The 15,687-nt window shown below is 37.4% G+C and overlaps 1 protein-coding gene across 1 annotated transcript in view; it reads right to left on the bottom strand.

The window, feature by feature from the left end:
• The window catches only part of ADAMTS19 (ADAM metallopeptidase with thrombospondin type 1 motif, 19), a 394,617-nt gene that overhangs the window by 26,519 nt on the left and 352,411 nt on the right, over window positions 1-15,687 (bottom strand). The window contains exon 21 of the mRNA XM_006870690.1: window positions 13,751-13,903. Coding sequence (XP_006870752.1) covers window positions 13,751-13,903 — 153 coding nt within the window. The remainder of the gene's footprint in view (window positions 1-13,750; window positions 13,904-15,687) is intronic.

Here is a 15,687-nt window from a genome sequence, read left to right as displayed (position 1 = left end):
AGTTCAAATGGCTTTGCAGTCTGATGCATTAACCCACAGTGTCACACCAGGACTCCTAGTAGCCTATTATTTGGTTTAACAATGACCAAGGATTACCTTCAGTGTAAGGTTTAAAGATTACCTCTGGGCAGTAGTTTCAGATGACACTTTTTGAGAAAAGGGAAAAGGGAGTGGGATATAGTTTGGGAAAATAAAATGCACAATTTTGTTTTGAAAATATAAAAGTTGAGGGGTTCTTGAAATGACAATGGCACTACCATAGGGGAACTTAAGTTTGAGTCCAGAATAAAGATAAAGCCCCCATAGCTCCCTCTAACCATTCCTCATTTTATCCAACATCCTTGAAAATACTTCTTTCTTATCTCTAACAACTGTCCACCTGCTTCTCTCAGTCCCCCTTTCTCAGTCCCCCTTGTTAGCAGCTGTTTCTTCTCTCTCATTCCTTTTGAAATGATAGCTTCTCTAGGCTGCATCTTTTCTTGTTATGCTACACTGCCTCTCTGTGCTCACTTGATACTTTTAAAAATCTCATCATCTACATGCTCATGATCTCAAATTTTTTATTTCCAGCCTATAGCTCTTCTCTGGTTAGTTTATTATACATTAGTATTGAACTGTTTTATGGCCATATGGAACCACTGTTTAAATAGAATCCATGATCCCTTCCCCCAAACTTTACCCATCTCCAGGTTTCGCATTTCAAAGCACATCACCAGTCATACAATTTATTCAAGCCAGAAAGTTAAACTGGGGGGCCTCCTTTATAGCTCCCTCTTTCTAAACTTTCCTTTCTAAATTTTTCTAAACTTTCTAAACAACCTTAGCTCTGTCCATTTTAATCTCATAAATAGTTCTCAAACCTGACCATTTCTCCTCATCTCAACTTACTAAAGTGAAAATACTTAGCATTTATTTAAAGCTGACTTGGTGTGGCACTGTGGGTTAATGTGCTAGACTACAAAGTCAATTTGAAGCACAAGGTTGGAGGTTTAAGATCACCAGCCATTTCTCAGAAACCCTATACAGGGTAGCTATAAGTCAGAACCAACTTGATGGGAATTAACAACAACAACAACAACTGATAAAGAGTCCTGGTGTGGTGACGCAGTATAAGCACTCGACCACAAGGTTGGTTTTAACTGCAAGGTTGGTGATTCAAACTCACCAGCCATCCTTGTCAAGAAATTTTGGAGACAATTATCTGGCCGACTCATTGGAAGCGATCCATATTTGTGCCCATTCCAAAGAGAGGTGACCTAACGGAATTTGGAAATCATCGGACAATCTCTTTGATATCCCATGCGAGTAAAGTTTTACTACAGGTAATACAGAAATGGTTTCAAGCATACATTGACAGAGAACTTCCAGAGGTTCAAGCCGGACTCAGAAGAGGGTGTGGAACGAGGGATATCATTGCTGATGTCCAACGGATGTTGGCTGAAAGAAGAGAATATCAGAGAGATGTTTACCTATGCTTTATTCACTACACAAAGGCTTTTGATTGTGTGGATCATGACAAACTATGGACAACACTGCAAAGTATGAGTATTCCGGAACACTTAATTGTGCTCATGAGGAATCTGTACCTGGACCAAGAGGCAGTGGTTCAAACAGAACATGGGAACACTGAATGTTTTAAAATTAAGAAAGGTGTACGACAAGGTTGTATTTTTTCACCATACTTATTCAACCTGTATGCTGAGCAAATAATCCCAGAAGTTGGGTTATATGAAGAAAAATGTGGCATCAGGATTGTAGGAAGACTCATTAACTACCTGTGATATGCAGATGACACAACCTTGCTTGCTGAAAGTGAAGTGGATTTAAAACACTTACTGATGAAAATCAAAGAGCACAGTCTTCAGTATGGATTATATCTCAATATAAAGAAAACAAAAATCCTCACCAATAGACCAATAAACAACATTTCTTATCAACGGAGAAAAGATTGAAGTTGTCAAGGACTTCATTCTTCTTGGATCAACTATCAACACTCATGGAAGCAGCAGCCAAGAGATGAAGTGACGTATTGCATTAGGCAAATCTGCTGCACAAGACCTTTTTAATGTGTTGAAGAGCAAATATGTCAGCTTGAGGACTAAGGTGCACCTGACCAAAGCCAGAGTGTTTTCAATAACCTCATATGCATGCAAAAGATGGACAGTGAATAAGGAAGACAGTAGAAGAATTGATGATTTTGAGTTATGGTGTCGGAGGAGAATATTGAAAGTGCCATGGGCTGCCAAAAGAACAAATAGATCTGTGGAAACAGTGCAGTCAGACTACTCCTTGGAGTCTAGGATGGCCAAACTTCATCTCTCATACTTCAGACATATTGTCAGGAGGGCCCAGTCACTGGAGAAGGATATCATGTTTGTAGGGTGGAGGGTCAGAGAAAAAGAGGAAGACCCTACTGAGATGGATTGGCAAAGTGGCAGCATCAATGAGTTCAAGCGTGGCAACAGTAGTGAGGTTGGTCCAAGATCAGGCAGTGTTTTGTTCTGCTGTGCATGAGGTCACTATGGGTCGGTACCAATGATGGCACCTGACAACAACAACAACATGGAGTCCTTATGGTGCTATCTGTTAGGTGTTGAGCTGTTATCCACAAAGTCTGCAGCTCAAACCCACCAGCCACTCCTGAGAAGAAAGCTGATGCTGTCTACTCCAATAAAGATTTACAGTCTTATAATCCATCTTGGTGTGGCACTGTAGGATAAACACTGGAAAGCTAACTATAAAGTTGGTGGTTCAAACCCACCAGCCATTTTTCAGAAACCCCACCTAAGGTCACTGTAAGTTGTAACACGCTTGACGACACTTAACAACAACAGTGAATTGGAATGGATTTGGGATTTTTGGTTTTTACTACCTAATGCTAGGATCCCTGTGGAGTAACAGAGAAGAGTTTAGCTGCTAATTAAAAGGCCAATAGCTTGAACTCATCAAGAGGAGAATGATGTGGCAGTAAACTATCTTAAAGATTGTTTTTGTTGTTAGGTGTCATCAAGTCGGTACCGACTCATAACGACCCAATACACAACAGAAGGAAACACTGCCTGGTCCTGGGCCAACCTCACAATTGTTGCCACGCTTGAACCCATTGATGCTGCCACTGTGGCAATCCATCTCGCTGGGTGTCTTCCTCTTTTTCTCTGACTTTCCACCTTACCAAACATGATCTCCCCTTCTCCAACAACTGGTCCCTCCTGACAATATGTCTGAAGTATGAGAGACAAAGTTTGGCCATGCTGGAAATCCTTTGGAGCTGTTCTAATCTGTTTTACAGTATTACAATGAGTCTGAATTGACTGGATGGCATACAATAACAATGACATTTTTCTGACACGGGTTAAGGACTTTCCATAAATTATTTGTTTTGGTTCATCAAGTTATCTGAACAGACAGTCCAGGATTTAAACCCAAGGCTGTCTGATTCCACACACTTAACTATCTTACCTCCTATAGTCCCAAGTCCTTACCCCTTCTTAGATTCTACAGTAAACTCACAACATTTCTATAATTGCAAGACATCAAAACATTATGAATTTTCCAACACCCCAACATTTAAAGATGAAAAGGTTTTGACTTTTCTCTTAATCTCAGACAGAATGATTGACAAATTTATGAAACTAACAAGTAACATATAAATACATACATTACAAGCATAGGGAAACCTTTTCTCTAGTGTAATCCAAATAGAAAGGTTCTTACATAACTTTATAAAAATTTTAATACATATGAAGAGAATATATGTATATATTTTTTATTCACACAACATGACTCTTGCATGATGCTTATTTATTTAAATTACAGGTCTTGGATAAATATTAATATCAGCATGTATATGCATCTATAATTTTTTAAAAAGCTTCAGTATTCAACACTTTGAAAGTTGTACTATTATTTATATGCCTAATTAGTGGGTGTGCAGTGAATAGACATGTGGGTTGCTTTCCAATTTTGGTTTGTATACATAATTCTTCATAAATATAATTAGCCAATTATGTGAGAATGCCTAAGAAAAATTCATAGCAGTGGGGTTTCTAAGTGAAAGAATTTCAATTGAGACCCCATTTATTCCTCTATCAAGTTGGCAAAAAGAAAGTTTAAGGTCCAATCTTAGAAGTAAGGCAGCCCTAGTAATTTAGTGGGTTATGTGTTGGACGATTAACTGCAAAGTCTACTCGTCGCTCCTTGGGAGAAAGATGGCGCTTTCTGTTTCTGTAAGGATTTATAGTCTTGGAAACCCTATTGTTGTTGTTGTTATGTACCATGGATTGATTCTGACTCATAGTGACCCTGCACAGGGTTTCCAAGGCTGTAAATCTTTACAGGAGCAGAAAGCCTCATCTTTTTCCTGCAGAACAACCGGCAGTTTTGAACTGCCGACCTTGAGGTTAGCAGCCAAATTTGTAACCTCTACACTACCCGAGCTCTGAAAACCCTATACGGGGTCACTATAAGTCAGAACTGGTGTTATGACAAACAACCACCAACCGCTAATCTTAGATGTGATTTTGGGGAAAGAGATATGTGGCAGCAAATTGGGCAGTTTGAAGTGGAATTTGCTACCTCTACCTGGAGCTTTTCAGTCATCCTACATTTTCCCTCAATCCATTTGTTTCCTGTTGTTTCTCTGAGTCCTGAAGTCATTTGTGTGTGTGTCTACTTCTAAAAATATTTAATTTTATTATATTATATAGATTCACATTCAGTAATGTATTATATACAAGGTTTAGATTTTTATTTTTCTAATTCATCCTACCACAATAGTAGTGCCCCCTTTAATAAACTCTTTATTTTAATTAGTTCAAAACATTTTTCCTTGGGCTGCACACTTTACTGACACTGTTGTTGTTAACTGCTGTCAAGTCAGTTCCAATTCATAGAGCTCTTGCACAGAAGTTCTGAGCAGCAGCCGGTGGGCTTGAACCGCCAAATTTGAAGTTAGCAGTCCAACACCACAACAGGACTTCTTACTGGCACTAGATTGTTACTTTTACTTTAGAGTTACAGCATGTTGAAACTTAGAGGAAGCTATAATTGCTTTGGTACATTTTGTAGATGTGTCGTGGAAGCTAGGTGCGCTAAGGGACTGCTCCACTGTAAATAGACAGTTGGACATGGTTCTGCACCCTAGCTATTCAGATACTGGGGCAGCAACCACATCACCCAGAAGCAAAGTCTCAGTGCCAGTGTCCAGGAATCTGCTTGTTAAAACAATTTTCCCTTTAGTTATGTTTTGCCTCAAAAGACCCTTTCTAAAGGGCTGATCATTGGCATATTTTCTTGCATTTCATAGATACCTTTTTCTTGAGATATACTTTCTCTGGTATTTGATGAATATATACTCCAACATACCTATGTACACTATTTTCAATGCTAAGACTACTGATTTTAATTTTATAACAGTCTTTATCAAATCTTATGTGTTTCATATGAAACTCCCTACCCCTTCCTCACCAACTGAAGTTAAATGTTACACAAATGAGACTTGACATGTTCCACTTCCCTATAAAGAACTTTATTTAATTAATTACTTTCAGAATCAATTCAAAAGATAAAACTTATAGATTCCCTGTTACACTGCACATGAGTTGTGATGGAAAGTGATTTAAGAGCTTAGTGATTTTCCCAGGGTCTGTCAAGAAGAGCGTATACTCTTGATTTTATTTCTTAAAATTTTTTGAAATATAAAGCATATTGAAAACATGCTAATATTTTCCCATTTGTAATATAATTATGTATATGTATTTAATCTATCTATCATCTATCCATCCAGAGACTACTTCCAGCTCTCTAAATTATAATTTTCTCTAGAAAATATACAAATAGTATCGTACCTTATTCTCTTTAGCTACTCAGGCTGTTGTTGTTAGGTACTGTTGAGTGTGTTACAACTTATAGTGACCTTGTGTACAACACTGGCCAGTCCTGTACAGTCCTCACAATCATTGCCACATTTGGGCCAATCTTTGCAGCCACTGTGCCAATTCATCTCACTGAAGGTCTTCCTCTTTTTTTTTTTTTCTTATTCTTACCCTCTACAAGCATGCTGCCCTTCTCCAGGGACAGACTCTCCTGGTAACATGTAAAGTATGTGAAATGAGGCCTGGCCAGACTTACTTCTAAACAGTATTCTAGCTGTACTTCTTCCAAGACAGATCGGTTAATTCTTCTGGTAGTGGGCTCATTTTGTACCTTTGTGACTGATTTATTTCCCTCAGCATAGCATTTTCAAGGTTCATCCATATTGTAGCATGTATCAGTACTTCATATCTCTTTATGGCTGAATACTACTCTACTGTATGTCCATACATGGATATGTTGTTGTTGTTAAGTGCCGTTGAGTCAGTTCTGACTCATAGTGACCCTGTGTAGGGTTTCCAAGGAGCAACTGGTGAGTTTGAACTGCCAACTTTGCAGTCCAGCGCATTAACCCACAGCACCTCACTTACATGGATATATATATATGTATGTATATATATATATATGGTGTGAGGTTTTTTGTTTTTTTTTTTTACTGGACCAATTCTTATCTATGGAGAAAAGACTGAAGTTGTCAAGCACGTCATTCTTTTTGGATCAACTATCAACACTCATGGAAGCAGCAGTCCAAGAAATCAAATGCCATATTGCATTAGGCAAATCTGCTGCACAAGACCTTTTTAAAGTGTTGAAGAGCAAAGATGTCAGCTTGAGGAGTAAGGTATGCCTGACTCAAGCCATGGTATTTTCAATAACCTTATATGCATGTCAAAGCTGGGCAGTGTATAAGGAAGACTGTAAAAGAACTGATATTTTTGACTTATGGTGTTGGAGGAGAATATTGAAAGTGCCATGGGCTGCCCATAGAACTAACAGATCTATGTTGGAAGAAATGCAGCCAGAGTGCTCCTTGGAGGCCAAGATGGCCAAACTTTGTCTCTCATGCTTCAGACATATTGTCAGGAGGGACCAGTCGCTGGAGAATGATACCATGTTTGGTAAGGTGAAGGGTCAGAGTAAAAGAGGAAGACCCCAGCAAGATGGATTGGCAAAGTGGCAGCATCAATGGGCTCAAGTGTTGCAACAATAGTAAGGTTGGTCTAGGATCAGGCAGTGTTTCCTTCTGTTGTGCATAAGGTCACTATGAGTCAGTACTGACTCCATAGCACCTAACAACAACAACAATATATATGGTATGCTTACCTACACATTTGGGTTGTTTCCACCTTTTACCTGTTATGAATTTGTTGTTGTTATGTGCCTGTGCTGTGGAGTCGGTTCCAACTCATAACGACCCTGTACAGGGTTTTCGAGGCTGTAAATCTTTATAGGAGTGGAAAGCCTCATCTTTCTCCTGCGGAACAGGTCGAACTGCTGACCGTGAGATTAGCAGCCTGAATGGTAACCACTACTCTACCAGAGCTCCTTGAATAGTGTTGCAATAAACACAGGTGTAGAGGGCAAGTTGATTTTATTTGGAGGGGGAGAAGGTCTACATCGGCACTGGGTTAGTCCAGACATGTGGGAATCCATAGTCTGAAAACAGAGCTCCAGGTTAATGACTGTGACAATGGTTCAGGGTTGGGCAGTGTTTTGTTCTGTTGTGCATAAGGTCGTATGAGTCAGAAGAGATTAGATAACACCTAACAAACACTAACAACTAACTAGTGTCAGAATTAGGCTGTCCACAAGGCAGCAAGAAATCTCTCCTTTTGGGATTTTTTTGGACTTGGTGCTTTTCCATTTTTCTCTTTGGCAATGCAAAAAAAAAAAAAGGCTACAATGGTAAATTATTTTAAAATGCTGTTACATAGTCACTTTACTTCAGGTAATTCTTGATTCTATGAGCACTATAACAAGGTTGTTTCTTTAAATTTCCTTCAAAGGCTCACTAAAAGATGTTTCCTACAGTGGAAAGAAATGGTCTCAGTGATTATTCAGAAATTCCTAGCAACTGTTATAAGTCAGAGAGCACCATTGTCAATGTTAATTTTAAGAAGCGATCAATTTCTGTGTAGAAAATAGGCACCAGATTGTACTACTGAGAGAATACAAGGAAAGGTGAAGCCAGGGATGCCATATGGTTTTCAAGGAGTCTATTGCTTGGTTAACTTATTGAGAGCTGCACATTTACATGTTCCATCTGTTTAAGAATCCACTCTAACAAAGAGTAAGAGATAAAATAATTTTTCCCCATCAGGGGTATGTGAAATGGTGCAAAACAAGCCACTTACATTGACTACTGGCCAGCCTCAATTAAGGAAAGGCCTAAAATAACAGAGTAATTAATCTTCTGTTTGTCTTGCTAGACTTGTTTTAAGTATGCCAGTAAAGAATGTTTTGTGAAATTGTTTCTTTGATCTTGCACTTGTCTGTTGTAAGCTGTTTCAATTGATTAATTATGCACCATGAAAACACTTTAAGTTTATTACATTTGATTATGCAAAGAACATTTACGGAAAGAGCTGGCACAATTTACTTGATGAATACGTACATTCTGTTTGAGCTTATTTTTAAGAATTAACGTGCTAACAACTCAGGAATAGGAACACATGTACCATAGTCACTGCAGAGAAATAGTACAATATAAGACATCAACTGGATCTCAATAATACCAGAAATATGTGTGATACTAAAATCCAGATACACAGGTCTTTCATAGTTACAAAAATAAATTATCAATCAACCAAAAAATTTCAATACATTATTGTAAAATGTCATTTTGATTTTTATAACTACCTAACACTAGAATATCATCACTGCAAGAATTACCTCAGGATAAGTAAAATTTCTATTAATATTAATACAACTTTTATATTTAGCATGCATTTAGACTAGCATACTTGCTCCAGCAATTACTTTGATTTTTAGATTATTCCTCTAACTCTTTTCCTTCGTAATTGATATAACTATGGTTTCCTTCACAGGACAAATAAAAATCATTTTCATATTGAAAACTTTTTATTTATCACTTGTAAGCAAAGGTATACTTTATAATATATAGAGTTAAATCAACCCAAAATAGTGTACTGTGATACAAGCATTATTTTCAATTATATAATCTCAAAGTGACCTGTAATCTCTTAACTAAAATCTATTTGAAGTATCAGAATTTAATGTGTGGTGAAAATTATTGTTTCCCAGCAAAAACTACATAAATTTGAATTGTAGCATAAAAACTGAATCCAAGAATTAACCCACGATATATTTAATTCCATAGTATCTTGTTTCTGATTATATTTCAGTTGAATAAGTATGCACCATTAATTAATATCGGGAGAAAAATGAGGCTTTCTGCGCCCACTGCTGTTTGAATCTGTGATGCTGAGACCCTTAAGTGAAGGAAGGAAAAAATGGTATTAAGGAATGAGAAGATAGATATTCACATAAAGAAACTTCCCAAAGTGGAAAATACCACAGCCTAGTATATCTTTCTGGGAGCAGAGTGGTACCAGAGGGTAAGCACAGAACTAATTAGCACAAGATCAGCAATTCAAGCCCACCAACCATTCTGCAGGAGAAACATGATGCTTTCTGCTCCAGAAAAAAAGATTTAAAGCCTCAGAAACCCTAAACAGGGTTACGATGAGTTGAAACTGACTCATGGCACATAACAACAACAGTGCATCTTTCAAGAAACAGAACAATAAAGGTAAATGGCATGAGAATAAATATAACTATTTTTTGAGTTATCCATTTCTTTCTTCAATCAGAAAGACTGTTTTAACTGGGTACCAAATTAGTAACACAACAAGACAAAAATTTAAAGAAATCAATTAATTAAAAAATTGTATGCATATAATTATGGCAAAATAAAATGTTTGTTGTTGTTGTTCTAGAATTATTTTTAAAAGAACAATTCAGTACTCTGATATCCCCACTTAATTTTGAGTTTGCTTAATTTTTAACTATGTTGGTACCATCAAGTCAGCTCCGACTCAGAGCGACTGTGTATAGGGTTTCTGAGGAGTGGCTGGTGAGATTGAACCTCCAACCTGAGGTTCAAACCAACATTACGGTTCCAGTGCTTATTTTACAGCACCACACCAGGACTCCATCAGAGAGACTAGTGGGTTTGAATTGTTGACTTTTGTGGTTAACAGTCCTGTGCTCATCCTAAAGCACATAAAATTCAAATTATTGTTGTTAAGTGCTGTCGAGTCGGTTCCAATTCATACTGATCCTTTAAAGGGTTTCCAAGGAGTGGCTGGTGGGTTTGAACCACTGACCTTCAGGTTAGCAGTCCAGTGCTTATCCTATAGTGCCACACCAAGACTCCAAAGATTTAACTATATGCCATATTATTACATTAGTAAAAAGTTATAGTATTTTCAATGGTCAACATCATACCTAATGGGAAAAGATTGACTGTTTTCCCTCTAGGATCAGAAACAAGGCTCACCAACTTTTCTCACCAGTGCTATTCAACATAGTTGGAGGTTATAGTCAGTGCATTAAGGCCAGAAATGAAAGAGAAGGCATAAAAATCAGAAAGGAAGAAAGAAAATTATTTGCATTTGATGATTACATGATTGTCTATGTAGAAAATTCTAAGGAATCCATCAAAAGACTCCTAGAACTGATGAGTTCAGAAAGTTCTCAAAATAGAAAGTCAATTTTATTTACTTATTTATTTATTTTCTGCAGATAAGGACGATGAGGTGTGAAGAAGTGAAGGTACCTACCTGCTGAAAGTCATACAGCTAGGATGCAGTGGGACTCATATGGCAGTCCGAGTCAACAGTCTAATCTTACTGTACAATACTTGCCTACTAATAGATTGTCAATAGCTTGATAGGAATCCTGACTTTACAGTGGATTGTAAACTTTGTTTTTTATGAAGATGCTGTGATTTGTTGAAACAGAGGGCACTTTTGCCGAGTTTCTGAGTTATTGGCAATTTGTTGGTAAAGACAACAACGCGATTGCAACAGAATATTTTGATTCACTGAAGCAGTATGAGAAAAATTGTGAAGGCGAAGAGAACATGATTTGCCTAGCATATCTTTATGAAACCCTGGGGCAGTTTCTCAAGGATCTAGGCCTTCTGAGTCAGGCTGTGGTGCCTTTGCAGAGGTCTCCAGAAATTCGAGAATCAGCTTTGGATCCAGATCACCCAAGAGTAGCTCAGTCTCTTCACCAACTAGCCAGTGTGTATGTGCAGTGGAAGAAGTTTGGCAATGCAGAACAACTATATAAGCAGGCATTGGAAATCTGGGGAAATGCTTATGGTGCGGACCATCTGCATATTGCTTGTGAACTTGAGGCACTCGCAACCTTGTACCAGAAACAAAATAAATATAAACAAGCTGAACATTTCAGGAAAAAGTCCTTTAAAATTCGCCACAAATCTACAAAGAGAAAAGGCAACTTGTATGGATTTGCTCTCTTATGTCAATGGGCCCTGCAGTTGGAGGCGCTCACCTTAGGTTAAGGACACGCCTGAGAACGCTTGGACCCTCAATGAGCTGAGAGTCCTCTACTATCTTCAGAACAACCTGGACACAGCTGACCAGTTTCTGAAGTGTTCCTTAGAAATGAGGGAGCGACTCCTAGGACCAGACCACCCTGACTGTACCCAGTCGTTGAATAATCTGGCAGCTCTATGCAATGAGAAGAAACAGTATGATAAAGCAGAAGAGCTTTATGAAAGACATTCGGAGAAGAGCATTAGCACCTGATCACCCTTCTTTGGCTTATAATGTGAAGCATCTTGCAATCTTGTATAAAAAAAAATGGGGAAACTTGACAAGGCTGTACCTTTGTATGAGTTGGCTGTGGAAATTCGTCAGAAATCATTTGGCCCAAAGCACCCTAGTGTAGCGACTGCCTTGGTGAATTTAGCTGTTCTTTATAGCCAAATGAAGAAACACATTGAAGCCTTGCCATTATATGAAAAAGTATTAAAGATTTATGAAGACAGCCTGGGTCAGATGCATCCTTGAGTTGGAGAAACATTTAAAAAAGTTAGCTGTACTTAGCTATGAAGAAGGAGATTTTGAAAAGGCTGCTGAACTATACAAAAGAGCAATGGAAATAAAAGAAGCAGAAACATCACTTTTGGGTGGGAAAGCTCTTTCGCAGCACTCAAGTGGAGACACATTTAGCTTAAAAACAACCCATTCTAATGTTTTCCTTCAAGGGCAAACAGAATAGGTACAGTTCATGTTTAAAAATAAATAAATAATAGAAAGTCAACACATAAACTAATCATCTATCTATACATAAGCAATGAGCAATTGGAAAATAAAACACAAAATATAATACCTTTTAGAATCACACAGTAAGATGAAATAGGTGCAAATCTAGCAAAGCTTGCACAGATTGTCCTTGTTGAAAATTACAAACCATTGATAATACAAAGCAGAGCAGTAGTATTTCTCATGAAAATTCTGTGTTATATAAAACACACAATACAAGCATATCTTCTGGAATTGTGGGACGTTTATAGTTAATTGAGGATTAAAAATGTTTATCACTTAAAATATTATTATTAGTTTCCAAAATTGTAAAAATGATATGCTTCATCTATTCTAGTGATTTTGAAATTTTTTCTTACAACAGAATCGTTTCTTTTAAAGAACACTTGTCAAGAATTTAATTTAACAAGTAAAATAAATAATTTGATACAATTCTAATGGAACAATAGGACATCTGCCTCACCCAACCCGACTTGAACTTTTCTTTTTCCTCAGTGCCGAATGGCAAGTTAATACAAGGATAACTTGAAAGCACTGGTGTCTACTTTTTTTTTTCATTTTGTTTTTTCATTCATTGGAGACAAAGATACCAAAAAATTGTATGGCTTGACCAATTTGTGCATTTGTGTAATGAGGGAATACAAATTGTTCGCTGCTTATCTTGACTTCCTAGTCAATCTATGTCTTTATCATCAAACTGTATTTCTCTCTTTTTATTAAGTAAAAATAAACACTGGATGTGAACAGAAATTAGTTGTGGTTATTTTTTTTGCTAAAAAGCTGTTTATTTCAGATGCTCTTTGATTATGAGCATACTCAAGAATGATAAATGAGCAAAGACACAAGAGACTGTTTGTATTAATACATTTCTGAAAACAAATATTTGAAAGCTGCTTTCATCCAGGTTGGATCAGAATTTTATCTTTTAACATTTTGTTGTTGACTCAGTTCCAATTCATGGTGATCCTGTATGGGGTTTCCAAGAGCAACTGGTGGGTTTGAACTGGTGACCTTATGGTTATCAGTTTAGTGCTTGTCTTAAAGTGCCACACCAGGGTTCATTTTTGAGCATGGGATTTATAAAATAGGGTTTATTAATCTTCAGAGTTATTAATCTTCACAGTGAATATAAGGGGCTATTATCCAAAGCCCTTTAATGAGTCTCTACACTTATAAATTTTGTGAGCAACAAGGTCAGAGTTCAAACCCACCAGCTGCTCCTTGGAAACCATAGACAGGGTGGCTATGAGTTGGAGCTGACTGGATGGCACTCAACAACAACAATTTTTTTTTTTTTTTTTAGTATACTTCTGTTGTGCCAAGTATGGTGCTACATGCACTTTATCTTGATTAATCTTTAACAAAGTTTATAGAGATTATGATCAGACATAGTAATAGCAGAGCTAGAATTTGAACTCAGTGTGAATAATACTCTACATCACATTATCTTTTTCTCTATCTTTTATCCCTCCTAAACTTCATACTTTTTGACTATAGCACCCAGGGTGATGCTGACATCATTGAAACCTAATATGGAGAATATACAATATGGTTCTTACCTTAGACCAGTCACCCATTCTCCATACATAGCATTTCGAGTAATCCTCACAATCCTCAGCCTCCCTGGGTCTGGTGGAGAGAACACATTTCTTTCTTGGGTTAGTACACCTCACGGTCCGATGACGTACACCTTTACCACACTTCACTGAGCACTGGAAGATAACATCAGAGAGTTTGGATAAAGACTTTGATTAGACGATATGGACCATGGATTCAACTATATAGAGTACTGCCAAATGAATTGAATTATATAGAGTATTGCCATAGGAGCTCTGGTAGCGTAGTGGTTCAGTCGGGCTGCTAACCTCAAGGTCAGCAGTTTGAAACTATGAGCCATTCTGCAGGGAGAAAGATGAGGCTTTCTGCTCCTGGAAAGATTTTCAACCTCAGCAACTCTATGCAAGGTCACTATAAGTTGGAACTGACATCACCATCACCTCTCACATACAGGGGAGGCATAAGAATCAGGTATAAGTAAAAGAGGAACATCAGGCTAAGCATTAGAGTCCATATAGAGCTTAAGATATTGTGCTGGGGATAAAGAGGCTTTAGGAACATTGGACCATTATTATTAGAGTACTATATAACACAGTGATCATTTGGAAAGACAAATAACATACCATGATGATTGAAACATAAAATACAAAACTTTGCTTGATATGGTCAGACTGTCATTTCTCAGCAATATTTCTTAAAGCTAAAAAAGTAAATTTTAGCAAAGATAAAATTAATGTTTTATAATTATTAAAAAGAAAAATCCAGTTGCCACTGAGTCAATCCCAACTCAAGACAATCCACCTGAGTTGGAGTAAAACTGTGCCACGTGGGTTTTTAATGGCTGTTTTTTTCAGAACTAAGGTGCCTCTGGGGACATTTAAACCTTCAACTTTTCAATTAACATTCAGTCATGTTAATCATTTGCACCACCCAAGAAATCCATACATCTATTACAATGCCAAACTCCAACTACTGACAAGACCAAATGCTGCTAAGTATGTGGGAGTAACAGGAAATTCTTATGTATTGCTGGTAGGAATACAAATGGTACATCCAATTTGAAGGACAGTTTGTCAGTTTCTTACAAAACTAAGCAGTTTTATCGTACAATCTAGCAATCATGCTCCTTGGTATTTATCTAAATGTTGAAGATTTATGTTCACACAAAAATAAATGTTTCTATAAGCCTTATTCACAATGGCTAAAATTGGAAGCAATCATACTATCTTCCAATAGGTGAATGAGTAAGTAAATGGTGATACTTCCATACAATGGAATATGATTCTATAATAAAAACATATGAAGTTTCAATGTATGCTACAAAGATAATTGAGTCAAATAAGTCAGCCACAGAAAAACAAGTATTGTATGATACCACTTATATGCAATAGCTAACACTTATATGAAATATCTAGAACAGGTAGATAAAGACAAAAGTTTATTAGCGCTTACAAGGAGTAGGATAAGCACTGCACTGTTAGCTGCAAGGACAGCAATTCTAATCTATCAGCCTCTCCTTGGAAACTCTATACAAAGATCACTATGAGTCAGAACCAACTTGACAGCACATAACAACAATAAGAACAAGGTCTTGGGGGAAGAAAGAATGGGGAGCTATTCTTTAAGGGATACTAAGTTTCTGTTTTGCATTAGGCAAATCTGCTGCACAAGACCTTTTTAAAGTGTTGAAAAGACAAAGATGTCTGCTTGAGGACTAAGGTGCGCCTGACCAAAACCATGGTATTTTCAATAACCTCATATGCATGTGAAAGCTGGACAGTGAATGAGGACGACCGTAGAAGAATTGATGCATTTGAGTTATGGTGTAGGAGGAGAATATTCAAAGTGCCATGGGCTGCCAAAAGAACAAATGGATTTGTGTTGGAAGAAGTGCAGCCAGAGTGCTCCTTGGAGGCCAGGATGGCCAAACTTCGTCTTT

The sequence above is a fragment of the Chrysochloris asiatica genome, unplaced genomic scaffold, assembly GCF_000296735.1.
Source record: "Chrysochloris asiatica unplaced genomic scaffold, ChrAsi1.0 scaffold00147, whole genome shotgun sequence".
NCBI lineage: Eukaryota > Metazoa > Chordata > Mammalia > Afrosoricida > Chrysochloridae > Chrysochloris > Chrysochloris asiatica.
This window is presented reverse-complemented; position numbering and strand designations above follow the sequence as displayed.